Source organism: Lissotriton helveticus, chromosome 3_1 (genome assembly GCF_964261635.1).
Source record: "Lissotriton helveticus chromosome 3_1, aLisHel1.1, whole genome shotgun sequence".
Taxonomy (NCBI): domain Eukaryota; kingdom Metazoa; phylum Chordata; class Amphibia; order Caudata; family Salamandridae; genus Lissotriton; species Lissotriton helveticus.
In genome coordinates this window covers 990943726-990967006 of record NC_136061.1, presented here as the reverse complement: position 1 = coordinate 990967006, position 23281 = coordinate 990943726, and the positions used below count along the sequence as shown (strand labels likewise).

Below are 23281 nucleotides of genomic sequence, written 5' to 3'. Positions count from 1 at the left end.
AGGACCCTATATCCTCCTTCCAACGCCAGCAAAGCAGGGAAGTAACCGGGTAAACAGTGGCGATACGGGCCTGTGTATGATGCAGTAGGTTTTAGGTATGCCTCATCATAGTGTTTCCCATTGTTTTGGGTGATTACCTCCTGTGAAGTATTGTGCCATGTGGATTGATAGGCATGGGTGAGCAGTGGCGGGGAGTTCTGAAGTGCATGATATGTATTGGATATGAGGCCTCTCCAATCACTATGGGCTCGGATAAGCTTCTTGGAGGGAGTGCAGGGGCAGTGAGCTGCAGGGTAAACGGATGGATGTAGGGCCCAGTACCGCAATTGGTAATATTTGAACTGCGAGGCCTCAGTAAGTTTATGTAAGTTTATAGGCTGCTCGGTACTGGTTAAAGGACTTCCTGACCTCTCCCGCGAAGAGATCACAAAATGTCCAACATTCCCCAACGCTCCATGTGCAGAATGAAAGCGGTGAGAGTGCCGGAGGGAAGTCTGTGTTCCACGCAATCTGTGTGTTTTGGGAGGGAAAGGTGGTCAGACCTTTTTAAAGGGCCACTGTGTCCCAGATGTCCAAAAGCATCTGGGTGGGGGTGGCGATGTAGGCACTACGCGGTTGAGCATGTTTAGGCATCCAAGCTAGGTCCCACAGGGGCCGGCACGCTACTGTACGGTCCATAAGGAACCAGTGCTTCTCACGCTCTCGGACCACCCACTCTGAAATGTAACGCAGGTGGGCTGCCCAATAATACTCAAGAAGATTAGGGCACGCCAGGCCGTCTCTGTCCCGGACGATCATCAATAGTGAGTTAGCTATCTGGGGCGTCGTCCATTCCATATGAAGGTTTAGTTATCTTGTTGCAAAAGTAGGATGTCATCCTGCAGGATCTACATGGGTAGGGTCTGGAAGAGGTAAAGGGCCTGTGGGGGCACATTAATTTTCACAACGTTCACCCGCCCCATCCAGGAGATGTGAAGAGGCTTCCATCTTTGAAAGTCAGCCAGCATAAAGCGGCGTGGTTGAGGCCAATTGGCACAAGTCCAGGAGGAAAGCGTGGGAGTGATGGCCTGAGTATCTGATGTTGTCCTGGAAGCACTGAAAAGCAGTGAGGTGCTGCAGAACTGGAAGATCTGGAGCAGGGATGGTCAAGTTAAGCACCCATGACTTGGCTATGTTAATGGCAAGCCCGAGACTGCCTCATAGGTCTGTAAGTAGGCCACAACGCTTCGGAGGGAGACTTCGAGCTGAGAGAGTGTAAGAAAGTGGTTATCTGCAAAGAGGCTGATCTTAATGGTCTGGCCACCAAAGGGAATACCTTTCACCATGTCAGTGTCACGGATTACGATGCCTGAGGCAAATAGTAAGGGTAGGCAACCCTGACACGTTCGCCGAAGAATGGTTATTGGCCTCTTGTGTTGTCCATTTACCTATACAGTATCCTCTGGTGCCACATATGAGGCCATTATCTTAGAGAGTAAGCCAAGCCCCAGCCCAATCTTTACTAGCACTGCGTGGAGGAAGGACCAATTTACTCTATCAAAGGCCTTCTCCGTGTCCAACAAGAGAAGGCATGCTGGAATATCGTAATGTTGCGATTTTTCAAGAAGGTGGGCTATGCGGCGGACATTGTCAGCACCCTGCCCATGCTCAATAAAACTGACCTGAACAATGCCTGGGAGACAGGGTTCCAGTCTCAAGGCCAAGATTTAGGTAAATAGTTTTGCGTCTGTGTTAAGTAAGGCAGTGGGGCGATAGGAAGAGCTCATGGACAGATCTTTGCTCGCTTTCGGTATAGGTGAAATATCTGCAGAAGCCATCGTGGGTGTAACACTTGTTTCCTGTGTGAAAGAATTGAATAGTCGCACTAGGTGATCTTGTAGGTCAGGCAAAAAAAGTCGATAAAATTAAGCCGGAAGGCCATCAGGCCCTTGAGTCTTACCCAGTGGCAGAGCCATGGCCGCCCCAGTTCTTCAAGAGTAATTGGTTCGTCATGGAGGTCCACATGGCGTGGATGTAAGGGTTCCCATTCTTAGGTATCAAAATAGGCTTCTATCTGCTCAGGGGGTGGGTCGTCACAAGAATACAGCAGTTGAGAATAATTGTGAAAGGTTTGGAGTTTGTCCCGTTCCGTTATCATCCAATCCCTTCTCTGGTTTCCAAGTTGGCAATATGTGTGCTGACGCGAGCCTGACAAAGTCGACATGCATGCCCACCTTGTTATTTCCTATGTAGTAACGTTTCAGCACCAGTAATGCACGCTCTGCCTTCCACACTCGGTGGGTGCGAAGTTGGCCACGTAACACCGCAACTCCCGTTTGGTGCGACGGGTGGGTGCAACCTTATCCAAGTGCTTTAATTGTTTAATTTCCACTGTTAATTTAGACTCTACAAGTCTAGCCTCTAGTCCCTGGGCTATAGTGAGCGAGGTAAGTGTACCCTGGATGGTCGCTTTAAAGGCGTCCCAAAGTGTGTGAAGGGGGGTTTCAGGAAGAGGGGTTAGGGAGAAGTAGTCAGTAATGCCCTTGCGTATCTCAGCCACATCGACCGGGTCCCTCAGGAGGTGAGGGGGCAAGTGCCAAGGCAGTGGGCTCTTCGTAAGTAGGGTGTTGCCCGCCACGTCAACTCCAAATGTGAATGGTCAGAGATCGATATGTCTGAAAGCTCCATGGTGTCCCGTGTCGGAGGAGGATATGTGTCTCTAAAGCATAGTTTATGTGGGAGTCGGAGGTATGCATGTGTGAGTAAAAACAGTAGTCCTGTATGTCCGGGTATTTCTAACACTAAACATCTACTAAGCCCAGGTTTTCAATATCACACTTGAGGTTAGAGGTCATGGCCCCAACATGTTGGAATGTGGCACCACTACGATCTAGGACGGGATTCCACACCAGGTTGAAATCCCCACACATAATAATGTCACCTTCCAATTGTTCCCGTAATATGCATCTAAGATAGGGGTCCTGCCAGGTGTTTGGCGCATATATATTAAGCAAAAAAAGCATCCGGTGTCTATGGAGGAGATGCAGAGCTAAGTATTGGCCCTCCCTATCCCATGCAACCTTGACAACAGATGTGTAGGAGCCTGCTTTACAGAGAATGCCCACCCAAAGTGTTTTGGTGGTCATATATTTCCATGTCATCTGGGGTATCTCGGGTGTGCAATCCGATTGGCGATCAGCCCCCAGCCGGCGGGTCTCCTGTAGGAGAACAACATCAGGGCAATGTTGTAGTATATATTGCCAGATTTGTTGCATTTGTTAGGGGAGTTTAAGCCTTGCATGCTCAGAGATATCAATTTAGTATTTGCCAAGGTAGACATCAAGCCTAGAGTGGTAGGACCCATTATGTCTGTGTGGAAGGAGAAAACTGCTGTTGCCCCTGTTATCCTCAAAAGTAGGGCGGCGGTCAAAGGCAAGCCCATGCGGGATTGGCCATATTGGGGATCGATTGAGGTAAGCCCCAAAAATGGAAGCAATATGGCGTGTACCCACACCTCCCCTCCCGCTGTATGTTGTAACAGTTGGTTATATGCGAGAAGTCTCATAGTCAAGATGATTCTACCTGCAAGCGAAAACAGAACACAGTTAATATAAACAAGACCAACTGCAACTTCCATGGAATGCGGAAGCCAGCGCCAAGGTGCTCCAGCCCTGCCACAGTAGTCACCCTCCAGGGGATCAAGTCGCCACGGGATGGTCATCAGAGGAAGAGTGGAGAAGAACACACAATTTAAGAGAAGGCCCCCTCTAGGACCGAGGTCCAACCCCACCGGAAAGAATTAGTGGGATACACAGGGCAGCGTCAATATATGCAGGTGGGAGAAAGTGAGAGAGCATGGTGCAGTGTTTATATTCAGAGGGAGTCGGTGGTGAAGTGAGCAGGAGAGGCACTTCCAATCTGGCACTCTGCCCAGGGCATGTTGGTGGTGGATGTCTCACTTGGCTTCTTTGCGGACGCTTCAGCTTGTCGGGGAGCTGTGGTTTCACTGTGGTCCAGAGAGGCCGGAGATCTCTTCCAGCAGGACCCTGCACAGGGGAGACAGCTTGCTCCTGAGGGTCAACAGGGAGACCCAATAGCTGTTTTGTCTCTGTGAGTGATCTCAGCAAGTGGCGCCTGCCCTCCCATGTGAACAAGAGGGTGAAGGGGTGTTCCTACTGGTAGACGTCAGTAACAGGTTTAAAGTCTTGTCTTCTTTGCAGTATGATGGGAGAGAGATCCTGTAAGAGTTGGATATTACGCCCCTGAAACTCAAGTTCAGTTTTACCCCGAATGCTCTCAGGATCGCTTCTTTCTCCGTGAAATGCACTCTGGTCAGGATGTCTGTGACCACATCCACACACCCAGAGTCTGAGACCACCCGGTGTACCCTGTCGAGGGTCGGTGGTGAAGCGTCGTCATCGCCTCGAATCGCCTGGAGGAGGTCAGCTGTGAAGGACACACCCCGGAGGCGGATATTGTTACAATGGCTTTTGTTTTCCAAGTCATCTTGCTTGGTTTGTAAATCAATGTTCTGCTCTTCCATCACTGTTACCCGCCACTATAACATCTCTTGGTCTTCTGATCTAGCGTCCACTGTACACTCAAGGTCATCCACTCGTTCGCCTATATCCGAGATATCTTTCCGGAGGTCTCTTAGGCAGGATTTGAATTTGTCTTTGAGGGAGCCAGTGTTGAAGTGCATCTCTTGCAAGAAGCGGTCCATACCCTGTGTGATAGGTGTTTTTGTCGCAGGGTCAGTCCCGAGGTCAAAGTGGAGGGTGATACCTCCATTTCTGCTGTCAAGGCTTCAGGCCAAAGGGGCATCACTAGGTTGTTCTTTGCGGTTTTGCAGGGTGGCATGACTGCAAGGTGAGTGCCAAGGATAGGTCAAGCTATGCAGGGCCTCCCATGGCTAGTCATAGTGCCCCCACTGAGGATGGTTTCGGTAGTGGCAGAGGCAGTGGATGGCAGCCGAGAGAAGGAGCAGGTGCAGGCTACTGCAGCAAGGTTAAATGCAACCAAGAGGGTGGGCAATGACTGTTCAGGGTGGGAGACCGAAGGAGGGTCAGGCGCTTGAATGTGAGACTCCTGCAACATATGTTTAGAAGATTTTATTTATCTAGGCTTTATAAGGGCATAATGGAACGGCTTATTGGGATTTGAAAAAGAAATAGTCGTTCAAATTATAGCTAAAGAGAATCTTTATTTAATATTTCCACTCCTGAGTTGTTCTATTTCATATTCCTTTATCCATGTAAATCAAATATTTCGAAGCGTGCAGGAAAAACCCTCTTTAAGAAAAGCTGACAGCCCAATCAAAAGATCCATTTACTGTATCATGATCACATCAGTCTCATCATTTCTTTTATAATTTCTTCCTGACTACTACCTATCTGAGCACAGAATTCTTTCTTGACTGATGAAAGATTATTTTTGTGTCGGAAAAAATAAACCTTGACGGAAATGATGAAGATCTAAATACGATCAAGATGGAGTGCTGGGAAAAATTGCTATTTTTTATAGTCTGTAGATATGTTTGTGTATTAGAGTTAGAATTGGAAATAGTGGCAAGATCTCTGAAAGATAATTTGATACCCGTTGCTCCGCACGAGCTTCCGGCTTGGGGGCGGAGCTTGTGGCCCGGAGGAGGAGCTTCCGCCTGGAGGCGGAGCTTCTGGCCCACAGGTAAAGATTTCAGCCATGGCTAAATCCCCACCTCCGAGCCGGAAGCTCCGCGTCCAAGCCGCAAGCTCCGCCTCTGGCCGGAAACTCCGCCTCCGGGCCGGAATTTCCGGCCCGAGTGCGGATGTAAAGTTAGTAGTCTTAAATCTATTCTGTGAATACCGAAAGTAGTAAGTTCATTCTGTGAATCCCGAAAGTAGTAAGTTCACTCTGTGAATCCCGAAAGTAGTAAGTGCATTCTGTGAATACCAAATAGTAGTACGTTTAGGATTTTGTCTTAAGTTCAAACTGTGAATCGGGCCCTATGATTTTGTGATTACTTGTCAATAGATCATCAAACTTATTATTATTAAAAATGTTAGTTTTGCATTTTTTGCAGTAGAGCAAGCTAGGTACTTTATACAGCTCTTTGTGTAAACACTGAAAGTCAGTATTAAAGGAGATCTGTAAATCCACAAATTAAAAAAATAATGTATTCCTGCCAATTTTAGATTACTCTTGACAGTTTCATTTTCAGCAGAGCAAATGAGGGTTAGAATATTCTATCAGCTCAGTGCTTTAAGGCACTCTGCACTGATGTTGTAATTATCAAATATCTTCTTAGGAACAGTTTTTCTAAGGCTTTGTGAGTACAGTTCTTTCCTCAAACAAAAATAATCTGCCTTCCAGTTGTTGAGTAAAAAAAAGTTTTCTTGATCTTTTCATCCTCCTGTTTGTTATATTCAAAGTTGTACCTAAACTTATAGCAAATGTACATTATAGAAGAATACTACTTCTTATAAAAAGCTAACCAAAGCAACACGCATTGTTCCACAGTGGTTCAGCTGCTGCTAAGGAGTTTGTATTGGGTTGTAGGTCTTGGATAAGGAGTATAATAGTATCCATATGTCAAGCTACAGTTTGTAAAACCAATTCTGTTCTGTCAGATTTGAAAGGATTCTCCCTTTCACAAGAGTGCAATTTGTGGTCTCTAAATTAATTCGATGAAACTCTTTATTCTCAAGACGTTGAGACTGACCAGTTGTTCCAACATGATATACCGAGGCTATTCATGCCCTTCATACCACTGCTTTTCATTTATCTCCTTTACTAAATTTGTGATTACTGGTTTAAAATTGTCTCAGGGCGTTTAACTCTTATAATATCATTGAGACTGCACCTGCCATCATAATAGCTTATCACACTTAGGCTATTCGTTGTTGTCCATCCCTAATAACATTTTAAAAAATGGGTTATAAAATGCTACTAATGTGAGAGCGTTTTCATTTGCAGTACATGAAGTGATCATTTCTGTGTGTCAGATTTTCAACATATACATATTCTTCAACACATTAGCAATCAATACCATTTTAAACCTTTGTAACTTTTGAGTATTTTCCAGATTATGAAGCCCAATGTACCCTCCAGCTACGACTCCCAAAGCAGCGAGAGTCAGTTCTGCTTAATGCCATTTTACTGTTAGTACTAGTGAACTGGAAGTTAAGAAACTAGCAAGTGGTCATTCGTGACGAACAAACTGAACAATAAACAGATCATGAAAATTATGCATTCAACATATATCATGCAAATGATTGTGCAGTTAATTCATCTATGGGACACACCAGATTTAGGCTTGAATACTAATAAAAAATAGTCCCATAAGGACAAAAAACAATGACCATGATCTCTTGACACTATTATTTAAGAAGCAGTTTGTGGAAAACTTAGTAAACGGCTGTGTAACAAATGTATTTGAAAGACGCACTACATTCTAAAGGTGTGAAATAATTTTGGTTACTGTTTGCTAAAGTAACTAGTATGGGTCAATTATGTATTGTGTCCTGCTTTAATACTCCTACTTAGATATTTGTAGCCGGAGAAACATTAAGTAATATGTGATGAAGTAAGCTACATTCCCAATAAAGCGCTCTGAACCCTACGGGTCCAGCCAGCGCTATATAAAACTCTTCTAATAAAATAACTAAAATTACCTCACTTAGGGGGTTATTACGATGGCGGGTGGACTTCGTGGTGGGGATCGGGTTCTGCCCACCATGCATGCGGCAGTCCCGCACTACAAATTAGGATGCAACCGCAACCATGGCGGTCGCATCTTGCCATTTAACATTGCGGCGGGTGCTGCGACCGCAGCACCCGCCGTGATGCCAAAAAAGCAGGTTGTACATTTCACTGCACTATGTGGCAGGCACCACACGGTGCCTGCCACTTAGTGCTGTGAAATGATACGGGGGTACCATGGGTACCCCCGAATGCACCCACTCCACCCCCCAACACAAAGGGGCCTGCAATGGGCCCCCAAAACAAATCCCCGCCGTGCTTTCCATGACGATTTTGCCGCCATGGAAAGGCTGGCTGTAGCCAGCCTCCTAATTTGGCGGACAGTGCTTGCTAGGCACCGCCACCATTTTTGCCTATCTGGACCGTCTGCCAGGCAATCGTAACGATTGCCTGTGGTGGTTCCGTGGCGAAAGGTCTTTGCATCCACAACTGTTGCATTCTTTATCCTCCGCCATCGTAATGTGGCAGGGGGAAAATCGTGGTCCAATGGCCATCATAATGACTCCCTTAGTGCGAAGTCATTTCGTTGGACACCAGCATCAAATTAAAACAATACGTCACAAATAAGACACAGACAACATGGCACCAGATATCACTGCTGTCGAGTCAAGATATTTCTCTTACAATCTGACTTCAAAAAAGCTGTCCAAATACTTGTCCTCTCACGTATTGATGGAGGCAACAAATTGCTTACGTATGTCCCTTGCTCCCACTTTACACCCATGAAAAGCATCCGCCACACAGAATAACTAAGGGCTGTTTTCACTCCTTATGAACTATGCCAGTCAGGAGCGATTGATTTAAAATAGGTGTGAGATTTGTAGGAACTAATAGAGATCACAAACTTGTATATTTGGCTAGGCAGGTGTCAACAGGTGACCCAGCTGTAAGGGTCAGGATTTTGAATGAGACCCAAGATTCCTTAATAGTTTCAAACCATAATGTGAAAACATTTCTTGTGGCTTCACTGCTTGAATATAAGTGGATTGGATTTATAAAGTTTGGACGGTTTTGTGAATCTTATCCTCATAGAAATTTGACATTTCACCACAGAAAATGTCTGGGGGGTGTGCAAATGGATGCACAGGATTCAAAGTTCTTAAAAGTCAAAACAAAAAATTTAAGATTTCTATTTTTTTCAGTGCTAGTAAAATGCGGCTTCCATAAAAATCTATTCTTATACGTCGAAGGAGTTTTTTTAATACTCCTGAAGGGCGTTAAGTTAATAGATCATTTACTGACTAGTGTAGTTGCTACTTCCATTCAATGTGCAGAAGAATGCAGGCTCTTATGTTTGACATGTACGCTTAGATATTCCCATCTAGTTGCAGAGAAATATTCTCCCCTTTCCAAATCATACAAGGAGTACATTGTTGGAATGGTCCTATCAATCTTTAGAAGAGGGTAGTTCATATCCCTAATGCCAATATCAAACAAACTTGCAGGCAGGTTACGATTCCCTAACCCCTCAACCTATCTGGTCGAGATCTGTTAATTTTTCCATTGATCCATACCGAACTGTAGCTTTATTTGAGTGATGTAGAAGTTTAAATACAAGGCTTCTTTCATCCTATCAGTTTTCAAAGAGAACCACAAAATCTCCTCATCCTGTATATACAGTGCCAGATGCAGATCTAGAAAAATAGGCTAGCTGTCATTATCTTCAAAACTACATATTTATTGATAAGTGGGTGAAAGATTCATGACTGTTTTATAGAACCTACACATTTTCCAAAGCAAGATTTACAAATATTTAGGTTATTTTCCAATTCAAGACAGTTTAGAGTGAATTATAGTATTCTGGTTATGCATGCTCCTCAAAAGCTGTTGAGAATACTGAATTAGAGGGTTTGCTAAATATTTATATTTGTTTAGTTTTAGCTGAATATATCTTAATAGTCTATATTAGTGGACACTTTTTCTGATAACCAGTAAACTAATATAAATCAAGTATTGTTGATGTTTTCTAATCAGTAATCTTATTAAGTTTAAGTGCAGTTTAGAGGGGCACCTCATGCAGGTATTAATGGATGTTGAAAATATAATTGATGGTTACATTATTTATAATTATCAACTTTGATTGGTTATTGTTTAGAAACTTCTTTAAGTGTTCATATATTTGTATAATGTTTATTCTAAAAATGTACACAAATAAATACAAGTTAAGTTGCTTGAGATCATACAGGGCAGATTATGCAACATTTTCATCCAAAATATTTAACCAGAAATGGATCATATTGCTTCTACTTCCCCAAATGTACTTCTGATGTTTAAAGTGGCACACAAAGAGCTCATAGGAATGCACAATCTGCCTGTTAACATGACAGATGAATAGATAATCCCAACAAATTGTCCACTTTTTAGTAAACTAATGTTGGGTTCTGAATCTGAGGACCTTCTTTGATGATTAATTCATACAGGATCTAAATACTGATTTCTGATCACCTAAGACAGTTTGTCCACCCCTTCTTTCTAAGGGAAAAAAGAAACACCTTGCTTTAGTTCTGCACACATCTAGAATGTACAGAAACAGTGAACTCAACATTTGTGAGACATTCTTATTCACCATTAACCACAGCATGTCCTGTGCCCTTCAAGTGGAAAGCAGTCCTTCTTTTGCAGTCTCAAGAGGCTGCTGAAAATATTACTTGGCCATATGCCTTTCTTGAAAAGACAGCCATGTCTTTGATTCTAACATGCAGTGAGGAACCTACCACCTCACGGTCCAATCTGCTCCACTGTCTCAGCAGGCATGATTGCCGACTGAGTTCCACATACAATGCAGGGTGTTGAGCAGTGGGTAGGATGCAGAGGCATACAATACACAGTAATCCTTCCTGTGCTTGCCAATTCTTGGATGCTCCATTCTCCTGGAAGAGTAGAAATAACTAGTATTTCACCTATGCTTTTCCAAACTGGTTATCTCTCCAGTCTTTGCTGCCTGTAGTTCACAATTCAAGAAGTTGGGAGCCTTGTTCCCGTGAGGTTTTTTCCTGTTTACAGCATGCGTGCAGAGACTTTTGCCTTTGACGAATGCATCACTTATTGTTTTTGTTACATTCATTGGCCATTAAGAAACCTATCCATACCTGAATTGTGGCTTTTTTCCGCTGGATTCATTATGATTCTTTCTTTCAGAGGACTTTATGCTCGGCTCCTTATCAACTCTTATGCAGGGTGTTTTTGGTGCCTTACTTTCGACCTCTGCATTCACTATCAACTACAACCAAAAATTCCCAATACTGTTAAGGAGTGTTTTTCTTCCGGTTGTGGATTTTTGCTCCTAACTGAGTCCCTCTTGAGGCAACACTTGATACCTTTCTCTTGTACACTAATTGCTTGGTGATAATGTAGCTACTGGGAGGAGTCACCCACTCAGGCAATGAAGACAGAAACTTGAGAGACTATGGCTAGTCCTTGACACCCTAACAATTTCAACAATTGTTGTTAGAAGACAATATGGGCCAGATGCATCAACAAACCATTTTGCGATTTCCTAATTGCGAATCCTTGCGATTCGCAATTAGAAAATCGCAAAATGGAATGCATGAAAGTATGTTAAACACTTTCTGCGATTCCTAGGGGATTGCAAATGATCTACCTCATGAATATTAATGAGGTAGACCCCTTAGGAATCGCAAAAATCACGGGGATGGTGGCCTGCTGGGGTCAGGAGACCACCATGTCTGTGATTGCTTTTAAATAAAGCCATTTTTTTTTTGTAAAGCAGCCCATTTTCCTTAAAGGAAAACGTGATGCTTTACAAAAGAGAAAATTAAAACTTTTCCTTTCATTTTCAAAGAGCCGGCAGTGGTCCATTGGACCACTGCCTGCTCTTCAAAAATGCATTTACAAACATTCACAAAGGGGAACGGGTCCCTTGGGGACCTCTTCCGATTTGCGAATGGGTAACCACCTACTTGAAGTAAGTGGTAAAATGCTAATGTTTTGCGTCTGCATTTCGGTCACAAAACATTCATGCATACCGATGCGATTCGGTATTACGAAGGGACTCCCTTAACACGCCCCTTCCTAATAGCGAATCGAAAACCTATTTTGCAATTCGGTAACAGGATACCGAATCAGCAAATAGGGTATGTTGCATCAGAAGAGCATTTGCTTGCCTTGGCATACGGCCAATTCTGCGCATTGCCGTTGCGAAGGCAAAAAATGCTTGATGCATCTGGCCCTTAGCTTCATCCATAGTGTGGTGATTCTGAACAGTCTTTTGACACACCAGGAGTCAAGTGTAGCAATAGTGCCTCCCTGAGAGGAAGTTAAGAATTTGGAGTCTGACATTCATCTACAGTCATATGGTATCTTTCATGTAGTACAAACAGATCATTGTAAATTGGATAACTAGAGCACCAAGACTCTTAAACATTACATCTGGGAATCATATTTGCATCCTATGGAACACGTTAAAGTCTTAGTAATAGAATAAACCTAGTTACATAAATTAATTCTCTGACTCTTTGTGATTGGTTAGCCCACAGTTTGGCTGCAGTTGCAAGATTCCCATCTAAAATATATGCTATGTCCCCTCACCTTGCCAAATTCCTGATCAACTTTACTACCCAAGCTTTGGAAGAAGTCCCTATTTAGGCATTATGCTTTAAGCCACTAATTGAGCTAAGTTTGTCTTCGGGAGGAACAAAACTAACTTTTGCCATGGAGTATGTATACAAGACCAATGCATAACCATGTACAGTTTCTAGTATTTGGGATATGTCCCTATGATTTTGCATGGTGTTGACCACTACTGGTACACGTGTATCCAAATCTGCTATCTTTAAAAGAGTTTCTAATACTTCTAGAAAAGCCATTCAAAGATTACCTTTGTGAATGTGCATCCGATGTGGTCTTCTTTCAATCTATTTTGATATATTTTACAAAAACATTTTCAGAGAGGGCTGTTGCAGATACACCTGCATCCTCATAGACTATCTGTGGAGGGGAGGGAGAGGTCATAAAATATAACAAAATGTATTTAAAGATGCATGCCATGCACGGGTGTACATGAATGCACATATGCAGGTGGCAGTTTTGGAATGGTAAAAATACATTTTAAGATAGTTGCCTACAGATAATTTGATGGGTGGTGCAAAAAAGCACAAGTAGGCTGGGGAGGAGGGGAGTTTGTAGGGGTTAATGGAAACAAGATGAGGAGGAGAGTTTATTAAAGAGGGAGAGAAAACAGCCCCCAATATGCACTGCAATGCAAAGTCTGATGTCAGCAGTCAAAGGATACATGCCAACACACAGTGAGATAAAAATGCTCCTAGTCAGGACAAACACAAGAATAGGAAGGAAAGCCATTGAATCAGGAGTAGACGGGAAAGATAGAAAAGAAAGCCACCCAATTAGGAGTAAGCAGCTGACCAAAAGCCTACTTTATGTATTGTATATTCATAATAAGTCTTTATCTTCAGCTTTCTGCAGGCGAGATCTAACTGGTCTCTATATGAGTTGATAGGAAGGGGGATAAGGGTTGGGACCCAAATATTTCAGAGTTCCTAGCTGTCAAGGTAAACCTATGTTATAGCCAGATGAATGTGCCCATAATTGATAAACACAACAAGATGATGGACGGAGTGCTGAAACTTTTCAACCACTCACCCCCAGGCAGACAGTGCTTTAATCTGAGGCTCAAAAGTGAGTTTAGAATCAAATTTCACTTAAAGATTCCTTACCACCGGAGAGGTGTGGGAGGGGGCCCATCTCTGATGGCCACCAGAGTGGAATCAGGGGTAGACTTAGCACCAAAATAAAGAATTTCAGTTTTCTTTCAGGTTAGCTTTAGAAGGTTGGTATTCATCCAGTGCATAACAGATTTGAGGTAAGATTTGAAAGAATTCCGAGGGGGAGGAACATTTTTGTGAACGTCCAAGAGGAGTCGATGTCATCTGCATAGGATACTACTCTAACTCGCCATGACTTAACAGTATTAGCCAATGATGACAGAAAAAGATTAAAGTGAAGGCCCGAGAACCAAACCCTGCGGAACTCCGCAATCCAGAGGTTGTGTTGCAGGGGTGAAAGGAGGAAGAAAAAACGCCTCAGTGCGGTTGCTACTGAAAGATTTGAACCATGACAGGGTCTTATGTTTAATACCCATCATTTCCAGGCTCTCAAGCAAAATAGCATGAGAGACCGTATCAAACACCGCAGAAAGACAGAGGACAGTGTAGAGTCTGCTTTGATCGGAATGTGCCTGCAATTATAAGCTAAGGCTCACAAGCACTGATAAAGACAACTGGTTTGATATTTGTATAATTAAAGCACACAGGACCTTTGCACATATTGACATAAATCATACATGCATATATGCAGAAAGTATTTACCCTTTCATCCATTCATGTAACTTTTGCCTCGTGCACACATTCTTCTACACAGCAATCCACATACACTAAGTCGACAATGAAAGGACACTTTCATTTGGAAAAACCCCAGCTGTTTGGCATTTATTAATTCTTGTTTTCATAGATCATTGCAGAGAAGCAACAATAGTTACTGCCATCAGTTCAACCTCTCTCTCCTTAACAAACGTACAGATCTTTGGCACGTTTATTGTTTGCATTATTACTATATCAAGCTATTTTAGTGTAATCAATGGTCAATGATTATGAAATTCAAATGACTTAAACTTGAGGTTTTTTTTCTCCTCAATCTGATTTGTATCCAAAGTTCTGCACGAGAGAAGATAATAACTGTTTACAAATCATTTGCAAACTTGGAGACATTGAAATGGAAATGGAAACCAGTATTGAAATATCCCTGGAAATGAGACCTTCACTTTTGCAAACGGTAAGTTAATACTGGAAATTTAAAATTCAGCTTGTGAAATGGTAATTAAATAATGAGAAGCAGAAGTTAATTATGTAATTTTGTCTTCTTCTACGTATACAGAAACGTAGATTAAATGTCAAACTGTCTTTGAATTCAGAAAGGATACAGGGCCCCTCCTCAATCTCCAATAGTAGCATATTTATCTCAGGTAGTATGTATTTCTGAAATTCTTCCTGAATACTTGTTAAATTCCTCATACTGCTTTGCATAATATATTCATATGTATAAATGTATCAGGTGTACACATAAGTACATATGTTAATTTGCTGCATAATTTCATTTGCAACTTTTACAATGTTCTCATGTTTCTGTGGGGGTCAAATATTTGTGCCTGGAAAAAACACTTCCCCTATCACTATCTCTATCTAGCCGCATATTCCTTACCTTAGAATTATTCCTAGGCATCAGACTGAATCCGTAAAGTTTTCATGAGCAGTCCCCTTGTGAGCCAGTGGTTGGCGTAGTTCTACTCTGCGTGGCGTTGTCAGCGGCCTGAATGGTGCCCATATAGGCCCCACCCCAGCACCTGAAATCAGTTTCTTTTCAGTACTTTCCATGCCAAGAGCACGGATCTGTGAAGTACACAGAACACTCAGAGGGCTCGCTCCCTGGCAAATGCATAGCAAATCTTAATACAGAGCACGATCCATTGGGAGATGGTCCGTTTCTGCACAGCCTTGCCCTTCTTCACTCCGACATACACAACAAAGAGTTGGTTGTCCACAGAGAACTCTTCCATGTGGTCAAGGTAGAATGACAATGCTCTTTTTGGGTCCAGTTGGTGAAGTCGCTCCTCTTACTTAGAAGGATGTGCCAGAGTGTAAAAGTAGTCAGGGTGACGGACTGACTTACATGGACAGAAGTGACAACCTTCGGCAGAAGCTCTAGTGTGAAGAACCAGCTTGCCTGGGTAGATGTTCAGGTAAGGAGGATAAAGGACAAAGCCTGAAGCTTACTGACCTTTAAGGCAGATGCTATCACCAAGATAAAGGCCGTCTTGATGGTAAGGCGCCTGAGAGGACAATTGTGCAATGGTTCAAATGGAGCGCACATCAGAAAAGTCAAGACCGGATTATGGTCCTGCTGAGTCAGGATGAATGTTGAGATGTGTTGCAAACCTTTCAAGAACCTGTTTACAACAAGGGATTTGAAGACGGATGGCTGATCAGTCAACCGCAGAAAGGCTGAGATGGCAGAAAAATAGTCCTTTAGGGTGCCCGGAACAGAGCGCTACTGGGCAAGAGAAAAGATAAAGAGAAGGACTTGAGAGAGGGGGGCAAAACGAGGATCAACCTGTTTCTCTGCAAATAACCATGCAGACTTCAGGGAGAAGGTTGAAAACTGTTAACTGTTGCCGCTCAATCTCCACTCATGAAGGCAGAGCATTGACAGGTTCGGGTGGAGAGCCCTCCCCTGCTGCTTCAACAGACGATTCTGCCTAAGAGGCAGCCCGATCAGAGGACCGATGGCTATGTTCACCAGCTCAGGATGCCAAACTCTCTTGGTCCAGTGTGGTGCCACAAGGATGACTCGGGCCCTGTGGTTCCTGATCTGCTTGAGAACTCTGGGCAAGAGTGTTGTGTGGAAAGGCGTACAGGAGGCATGAGCTCCACTTGAGATCAAGTGTCTCCGAGCGAGAGCTACATTGGAAGCACAGAGAACTGCTGACATTGCACGTTCTCGGCTGTGTGAACAGTTCTAACCAACGCTTTTCCCACTGCTGAAAGAGACTTTGAACCACCTCCGGATGGAGACACCATTCGTGATCCGCTAGGCATCTTCAGCTGAGTTCATCTGCCCTGGCATTCAGAGAGCCTACCAGGTGGTGAATCACCAGTAATATGCCCTGACGATACAGCCAGGTCCAGATACGCAGGGCCTCTTGACAGAGACCACACCTTGCCCAGTTTGTTGCAGTACCACATGGCAATGGTGTTCTCTGTGAACACCTGCACTAGCATTCCCTTGATGGAGGGTACAAAGGCATTGATGTGGAGTCTGGATTCCGCCAGAGACCAGAGTCCTCTGATCTCCACCTCGCCGAGATGGCCGCCCCATCACACGAGTTACACATCTGTCACCACTGTTAGATCTGGCTGAGGAAGGGAGAGTTGTCTGCTGCTGTCCCAATCATGGTTCGTTTGCCACAACTGCAGATCTTCTGCAGTCACCTTTGAAATCAGGACAGTATTGGAGAGGTTCCCTTGATGCTGTGCCAACTGGACTTCAGGGTCCACTGCGGAGCCCACATATGCCGGCTGGCATATGCCACAAATAGGTTGCAGGAGGCCATGAGGTCCAGCAGCCTCAGAGTCAGTCTCACCAAAATCCAGGATAGAGGCTGAAACATCGGTATAATAGCCTGAATATCCTGGACTCGTCGTTTGGGAAGATAGGCCTGAAAGTGCACAGTTAGCAGAACAGCTCCCATGGAAGGGACCATCTGAGATGGAGTCAGGTGTGACTTTGGCATGCTGATAGTAAACCCCAGTGAGTGCAGGTCTGCCATAGTCTGGAGGTAGTAAAAGACAGCCTGAGGTGAGCCCATTTTCAACAGCCAGTCATCGAGCTAGGGAAAGACTGGCACCCTAATCTCCCCAGATCAGCTGCAACCACCACCATCACTTTGGTGAACACCCGAGGGGTGCTAGTAAGGTCAAAAGGAAGCACAGCAAACAAAGTGCTCATGGCCCACTGTCAACCTCAGGTAGTGCCTGTGGGCAGGCAAGACAGGAATGAGAAAGTATGCGTCCTGCAAGTCCAATACTACCATCCAATCTCCCAGGTCTAGAGTAGGCAAGACTTGAGCGAGCGTGAGCATTTTGAACGTCCCCTTCTTGAGGAAGAAATTGAGAGGGTGCAGGCCTAGGATAGGACAAAGGCCTCCGTCCTTCTTGTGCACCAGAAAGTAGCAGGAATAACAACCACCCCATACTTCTGGCGTTGATACCCTCTCTATGGCTCCAATGGCCAAGAGAGCTGTCACTTCCTGACAGAGCAAAGAGAGATGGCTCTCCGTTAGCATGTCACAAGTAGGTGGCATGGGTGGTGGGGTAGTCACGAAGGCATGGGAGTAGCCCCTTCAGACAATCTGAAGAAACCAGCTGTCTGGTGTTATAGACCTCCAGTGGGAATGGTGATGGCATATCCTACCTCCCACTGGGTGCCCATGATGGTAAGAGGGCAAGCTGAAGGGGTTTGGATGCTTCAGCTGCCCGGGGACACAGTAGACTGGCCTACATTCTTGCTGCCTGACCCATGGGGTCTGTGGGTGCCTCATCCTCGGCCACACAGAAGCTGGGAAGCTGTGGTGGCTGGGTAAAGATGCATCTGGAAGTCCCCTATTGGCCACTAAATGATCAAAATGTGGACTGGTGTTAGCGAGAGGTCATGAAAACGTCCAAGAACCTGACCGTATCTCTGCTATCCTTGAAGCATTCCAGCAGTAAGCGCGCCTTGTCTCATCAAGAGACTAGAGCCATCAAAGGGCATGTCCATAAGCGGCACTTGGACATCTCCGGAAAAGCCAGTTGTTCTCAGCCAGTCATGATGCTGTAAGGCCACCAATGAAGAAACTGCTCTGCCTATCAGGTCTGTTGTTTTCAGCCCACATCGATTCATGAACTTTGCTACTTCTCTACCGTCAGACATAGCCCAAGAGATTATGGTCCGGGCCTCCTAGGGAACTATGGGCAGCACCTGTGGAACTGAATCCCACAGGGCATGGGAGTAATAACCCAAAAGGCACCCATTGTTCACAGACTGCATTGACTGGCTGGTGTAAGAAAACATTTTCTTTCCTGAGGTGTTCAGCCTCTTGGATTCCCTATCCTGTGGAGTGGTAAGGAATGGGCCAAGATTTACACCGGAGGTGGGGGCTGGGACAACCAAGCTCTCTGGGGTAGTGGGTTGCGTGATTAAGTCGGGGTCTTATGGGGCGGGCGGTGTGCAATCATCCTGTTCACAGGAACCCCTGTGCAGGGTTTGGACCAATTCCCCAGCATGATGTCCATGAGGGCTTCATTAAACTGGAGAAGTGGTTCTGAGGGGGTCACTCCTGGCTGAAGCACCTCCGTCGAGACGTTAGACTTGACTGTCTCTGAGAGTAGTCTAAGGTTCAGGACCTTGGCCGCCTTTCGCACCACCATAGCAAATGAATCCCCCTCCTCTTTAACCACGGTAGGAAGAGAGAGCATGCTAGTATCTGGAGAGGTGTCCATTTTTCTGGCACCTGCCAATTCCTCACACCAGTCCATATTTAGGTCTAGGGGCTGGTATTCTTCAGGGTCTAGGGACCCTTCCCAATCCTCCCCAAATCCCAACCCATGAAGACCTTTTCGACATCTTACTCTTCTTGCGCTTGTGGGACTTACCTGAGGACGACTTAGAGTGCAATGAGGATCTTGGGCTCTGCATCTGATCCTGGGACATTCCTCTCGACCGTGATCAAGACCGTTGCGGCGTCACATGTCGGGCAGCAAGGAGCTTGATGGAGTTCCCCCCTTAAGACCCTATGGGTGCACACAGCGTGGCAGTTAGCTCAGGTCTTCGCATCATGGTCACACTCAAGGCACCAGAAGCAAAACAGGAGCGGTTCCGTCACCGACATCTGCCAGTGACCGGTTCCGCAGGGCTTGAAGCCAGCCATACTAGTTGACATCCTGCCACACCAGGAGAAAAATATCAAAAAGACTGAAGACAGAAATCCGAAAAATTTCAGTAAACAAATTGACTGGGTTTAGCACTATCTAAAGCTACACTGACTGGCGTGGTAAGAAAGGAACTGACGTCAGCGTGCTGGAGTGGCACTTATATAGGCACTGCGCACGTCATTTCCAGCGCAGACTATGCCACCTACCAGCGGGTGGAGTAATGCTTATGGAAAATACCCGGATCTAGTCTGATGCCTTTGTATATGTATAGGTGACCTGTTTAAAGAGGGGCATATAATATCTTTTACAGATCTACAAACTGATTTTGGTGTATCAAGAAATGATTTTTTTAAATACCTTCAAATCCGTAGCTTTTTACAGACTTTAGGACTAGCATAAAAAATTCAAATGAGTAAAATCCCTCTTATTGAAAATATGATGAAAAAGACTTCAATTGGCCACTTCTATTCGTGTTTGATCCAAGAATTTCCGGATGATCTTGAAATTTGTCAAATCAAATGGGAAACCAAGCTTGGGATATCTGGAGTTAATATCCTCGAATCGGTTATGTTGGCGAACCTAGTTCTGATTACGGGGATGATGAGGTCACAGTATTATATGGCTATACATGATCTATACTATACCCCTAGGAAGGTCTCTAAATGGAGCTTAACTACAGGGACCAAATGCAATAGATGTGGCCAATTTGCTGCCGATACGGTACATATGTTTTTTTTATGCCCTAAACTTTCTGAATTTTTTTCTTGTATTGAACAATTTTTGGCTGTAGTTTTGGGTCGTACGATCTGTCTAACTGGTGAGCTGGTCCTTACAGGTCGCAGTTCGGTAAGTGTGGAGCAGCCAAGACCGAAAGCTACGATTTGTTTTCTTTTTATCTGTATGGCTGTAATACGGGCCTGTATCACAAGAGATTGGATTAATCCCGACCCACCTTCTTTTTGATGTATAATTTTGAACTTGCTGTTTATAAAACTAAAGGGATAAGGAAGAGTGTTATGGGAGCAAAGATATGGGCCCCAATCACTGAATGGATTTAGGCAATTATGATGTGTTTGTGAATATTTGTTTTATTCTGCGGTCTCTGGCTTTGATGAATTTACTTTGTGTTATGAATCTTTGGACTTGTTTATGCTGTTTTTTTCTTGCAAAAAAATAAAAATGATGCCTTTGGATAATTCTTATGTAAGGAGTCTGCAGCTAGAAGTCTCTATCAAATATGGATTTAATTCTTTCTTTGATTGATGGGCATTTACAGGAAAGTAAATGACCTGCTAAGGCTTTGTGAATTCCCAGAAACTTGAATGTTTGTGGGGTTTTTCTACCTTTTGCTGGTGTGACACCACTCCTCGAAATGCCCTTTATCTGTAGTGTGAGAACATTTACTGACTTTTAAAACTACTACATATTGAGGTCATTTTAATTAGGAGTGCACAATTTTGTTGTGTGCCTAACAAACATGATTTTGCACTTCTAAATTAACATATTTGCATTTTTTTGTAGGATTTAAATGTGCACATACTTCTGTGACTGGTGCACTAGGCTTTTTGTTGTATTAGTAAATTGGCTAACAAAGTTCTTTAAGTCTGCTTGCAAGTGATATCCCAGTTATGAAAATGTACATGTATAAAATAAGGAAACAAGCTTCATAAATAAATCTAGCTTTTCGTTGTTTGTTTTTTGCACACACTCTTGGCTTTGAGACATCCTAATTACTCTGCCCGTGTAACTATATAGTTCAACTTAGCTAAGGTGCTTCCATTCTAACCTTGGTTATATTTTTTATTAGTGTTCGCTTGCTGGAGTTCAAAGTTTATTTTCTTTGATAATATTTTGATCTTAGCCAGATCCCATGCCAGAATTCAGTTCATATCCATTTTCTTATCACCAAGATGGGAGCAGTGAAGCACAGCAAAACAAAAGGATTGGGAGCAAGCATGGTGGCGGAATGGGAAATTGACAGCGACTAAGGGAGGGGTAGATCAAATAGGCAAACAGGAGGAAGCATGAAAAACCTGCATGAATGGGAGAGTTGTGTTATGGGGCACTATTTCTTGGGTGGGTGTAGGGCAGGTCACTGAAGGAAACTGGTGCAGTGAGAACCATGCTAGGAGTGGAGAAGGAATGGTACACAGGCAGGGATCAGGGAAGTCGATGCACCATGAAGAGAGTGGGGTGGATGATAGCGAGAGATAACTAGTGAAGGAGAGTGAAGAGGAGTAAAAGAAGGGAATTCATGCATGTGAGCCTCTGGAGCCAAGGCTCACATACATCAACCTCAGAAATGGGTTGTTATTTTAGGGAACTGTTCTTGAAGATGATAGTGATGTAAATCAGACACTGACATGGTAACACTACCAACAGTAGCTCAGTATGAAAAATAATCTTATGAGAACATCTACCTTGCTTGATTGCCTCCATTCGAGTCAGAAGTCCAATAGGAGATCCACAGCGGCACCCTATAACTACCACAAAGATATCATGCTGCAAAAATGACTTACTTTTCCACAAGGGAAGAAACCCATTTTTAGGTTGGAAACTTACCTGCAAAACGTCTGGGAAACCCAGAAACATGTTATTGTGTGAGTGGCTATCACTTTTTGCAGATGCCCTGAACTTGGAGCACTCGTGCCCCAATTTAAAATGTGCGCATTATGGTGGACCTTTATGTGGAAATAAATCTATTTACATCACCTACATTACTTCTATACTATTGAATCTTTAAGAGTGAGTAAATTAATGTATAAGTGCAAAAGGCCACCAGAATGTTTCCCTAGTGAATGTTGCTATTTACATGCCTAAATTCTATGTAGATACACAAATGACCTTGCAAATCAGTGTTCCCTGGAAGCTGAGAACTAACACGTTGAATTAGAATTTTAAGTCTAAGCACAATGCTACAGAAAAAGGTTTAGAAATTAATACTTGAAATCTTACTGTCCACAGTGTTTGCTCAATGCCATCTTTTGGCAGCCCCTAATCTTAATGGCATACAAGATATTGAATTTATTTTTGTGGACATATATTATTTCAATGTTTTTCTTTTTTAATAGGATGAGGCTTCATCACTGCAGCTGGAAACAAGAGCAACGATGTCACTGGAGAAAAACCCAAGAGTCGAGCTCCATCGGAAACATCACACAAATGTAGGATTCTGAAAACCATTGCTATTTTAATATAGTCTTGCCAAAATATTGTTGAATCACAGAAAGTTCTGTATAGTTCAACCAGCCTTTCACAATAACATGCAGTGTTCCATATAGTTTTATTGCTGTTTCTTGTGTTCAGGAACATTTAACCTGTTGAAAACATGTTAAAAATCTTTGGCAAAGCCAAAGGGTTGTTGCGAAGCTCAGAGTACGTGGCTTTGCCAGTGCTTGTTTGCTATGGTATCATGAATATCTTATTATTAATTTCCCATTTGAAAATAGCCATTGGTCATCTTGGAACCGTAAATTAATAATTAATCATGAACAAATTCAAAGAATGCCTCTGGTACATCAGCAAGCATACACAAACTGATATTTATGAATTGTTTCAATTTTTTTGTTCTTCTTTGTGGGGGGGGGGGCACATTTCAATGTGGATGCCCCTGCGTGTTGCTAGTGGCCATCTTGGAATGGGGTTTCTTATAAATACATAAAAAGCATTCTAAGCTAGCTGCCGGGGCCTGTGCAAGCATGACAATGCACCCAGAAGCATCTTTTATTTTTTTGTTTGTTATGGTTTAAATCAATTTACAATTCCAAGATGGCTGATGGACATGTTGGAATGGTAAATTAAGAATAAAGTAGGCACAGGGTGCCAGGCACAGGAGCGAGTGGCCTGTAAAAGGCATGCAGCTGTCATGCCCTCACACTCAAAAAAACAGACAGGGAAGCCTTCCCAGGTAGATGAGGGGTGCTGAGTACTAGACAGGCAGAGAGTGTAAGGACAAGGTATGGAAAAGGAGGGCAAGAGGAGTGAACGGGGAGAGGAGAAAATGGTTAGAAGGCAAGACATACGAGAGTGAAAAGGCAGGAAAGCAGAAAAGGGAGGAGTGG

The 23281-nt window shown here is 43.7% G+C and overlaps 1 protein-coding gene across 2 annotated transcripts in view; it reads left to right on the top strand.

The window, feature by feature from the left end:
• Positions 1 to 23281, top strand: part of ITGA4 (integrin subunit alpha 4) — a 628337-nt gene that overhangs the window by 595209 nt on the left and 9847 nt on the right. For both annotated transcript variants that reach the window (XM_078681473.1, XM_078681474.1), the window contains 2 exons: positions 14407 to 14526; positions 22292 to 22384. In XM_078681473.1, the coding sequence (XP_078537599.1) occupies positions 14407 to 14526; positions 22292 to 22384 (213 nt within the window). The remainder of the gene's footprint in view (positions 1 to 14406; positions 14527 to 22291; positions 22385 to 23281) is intronic.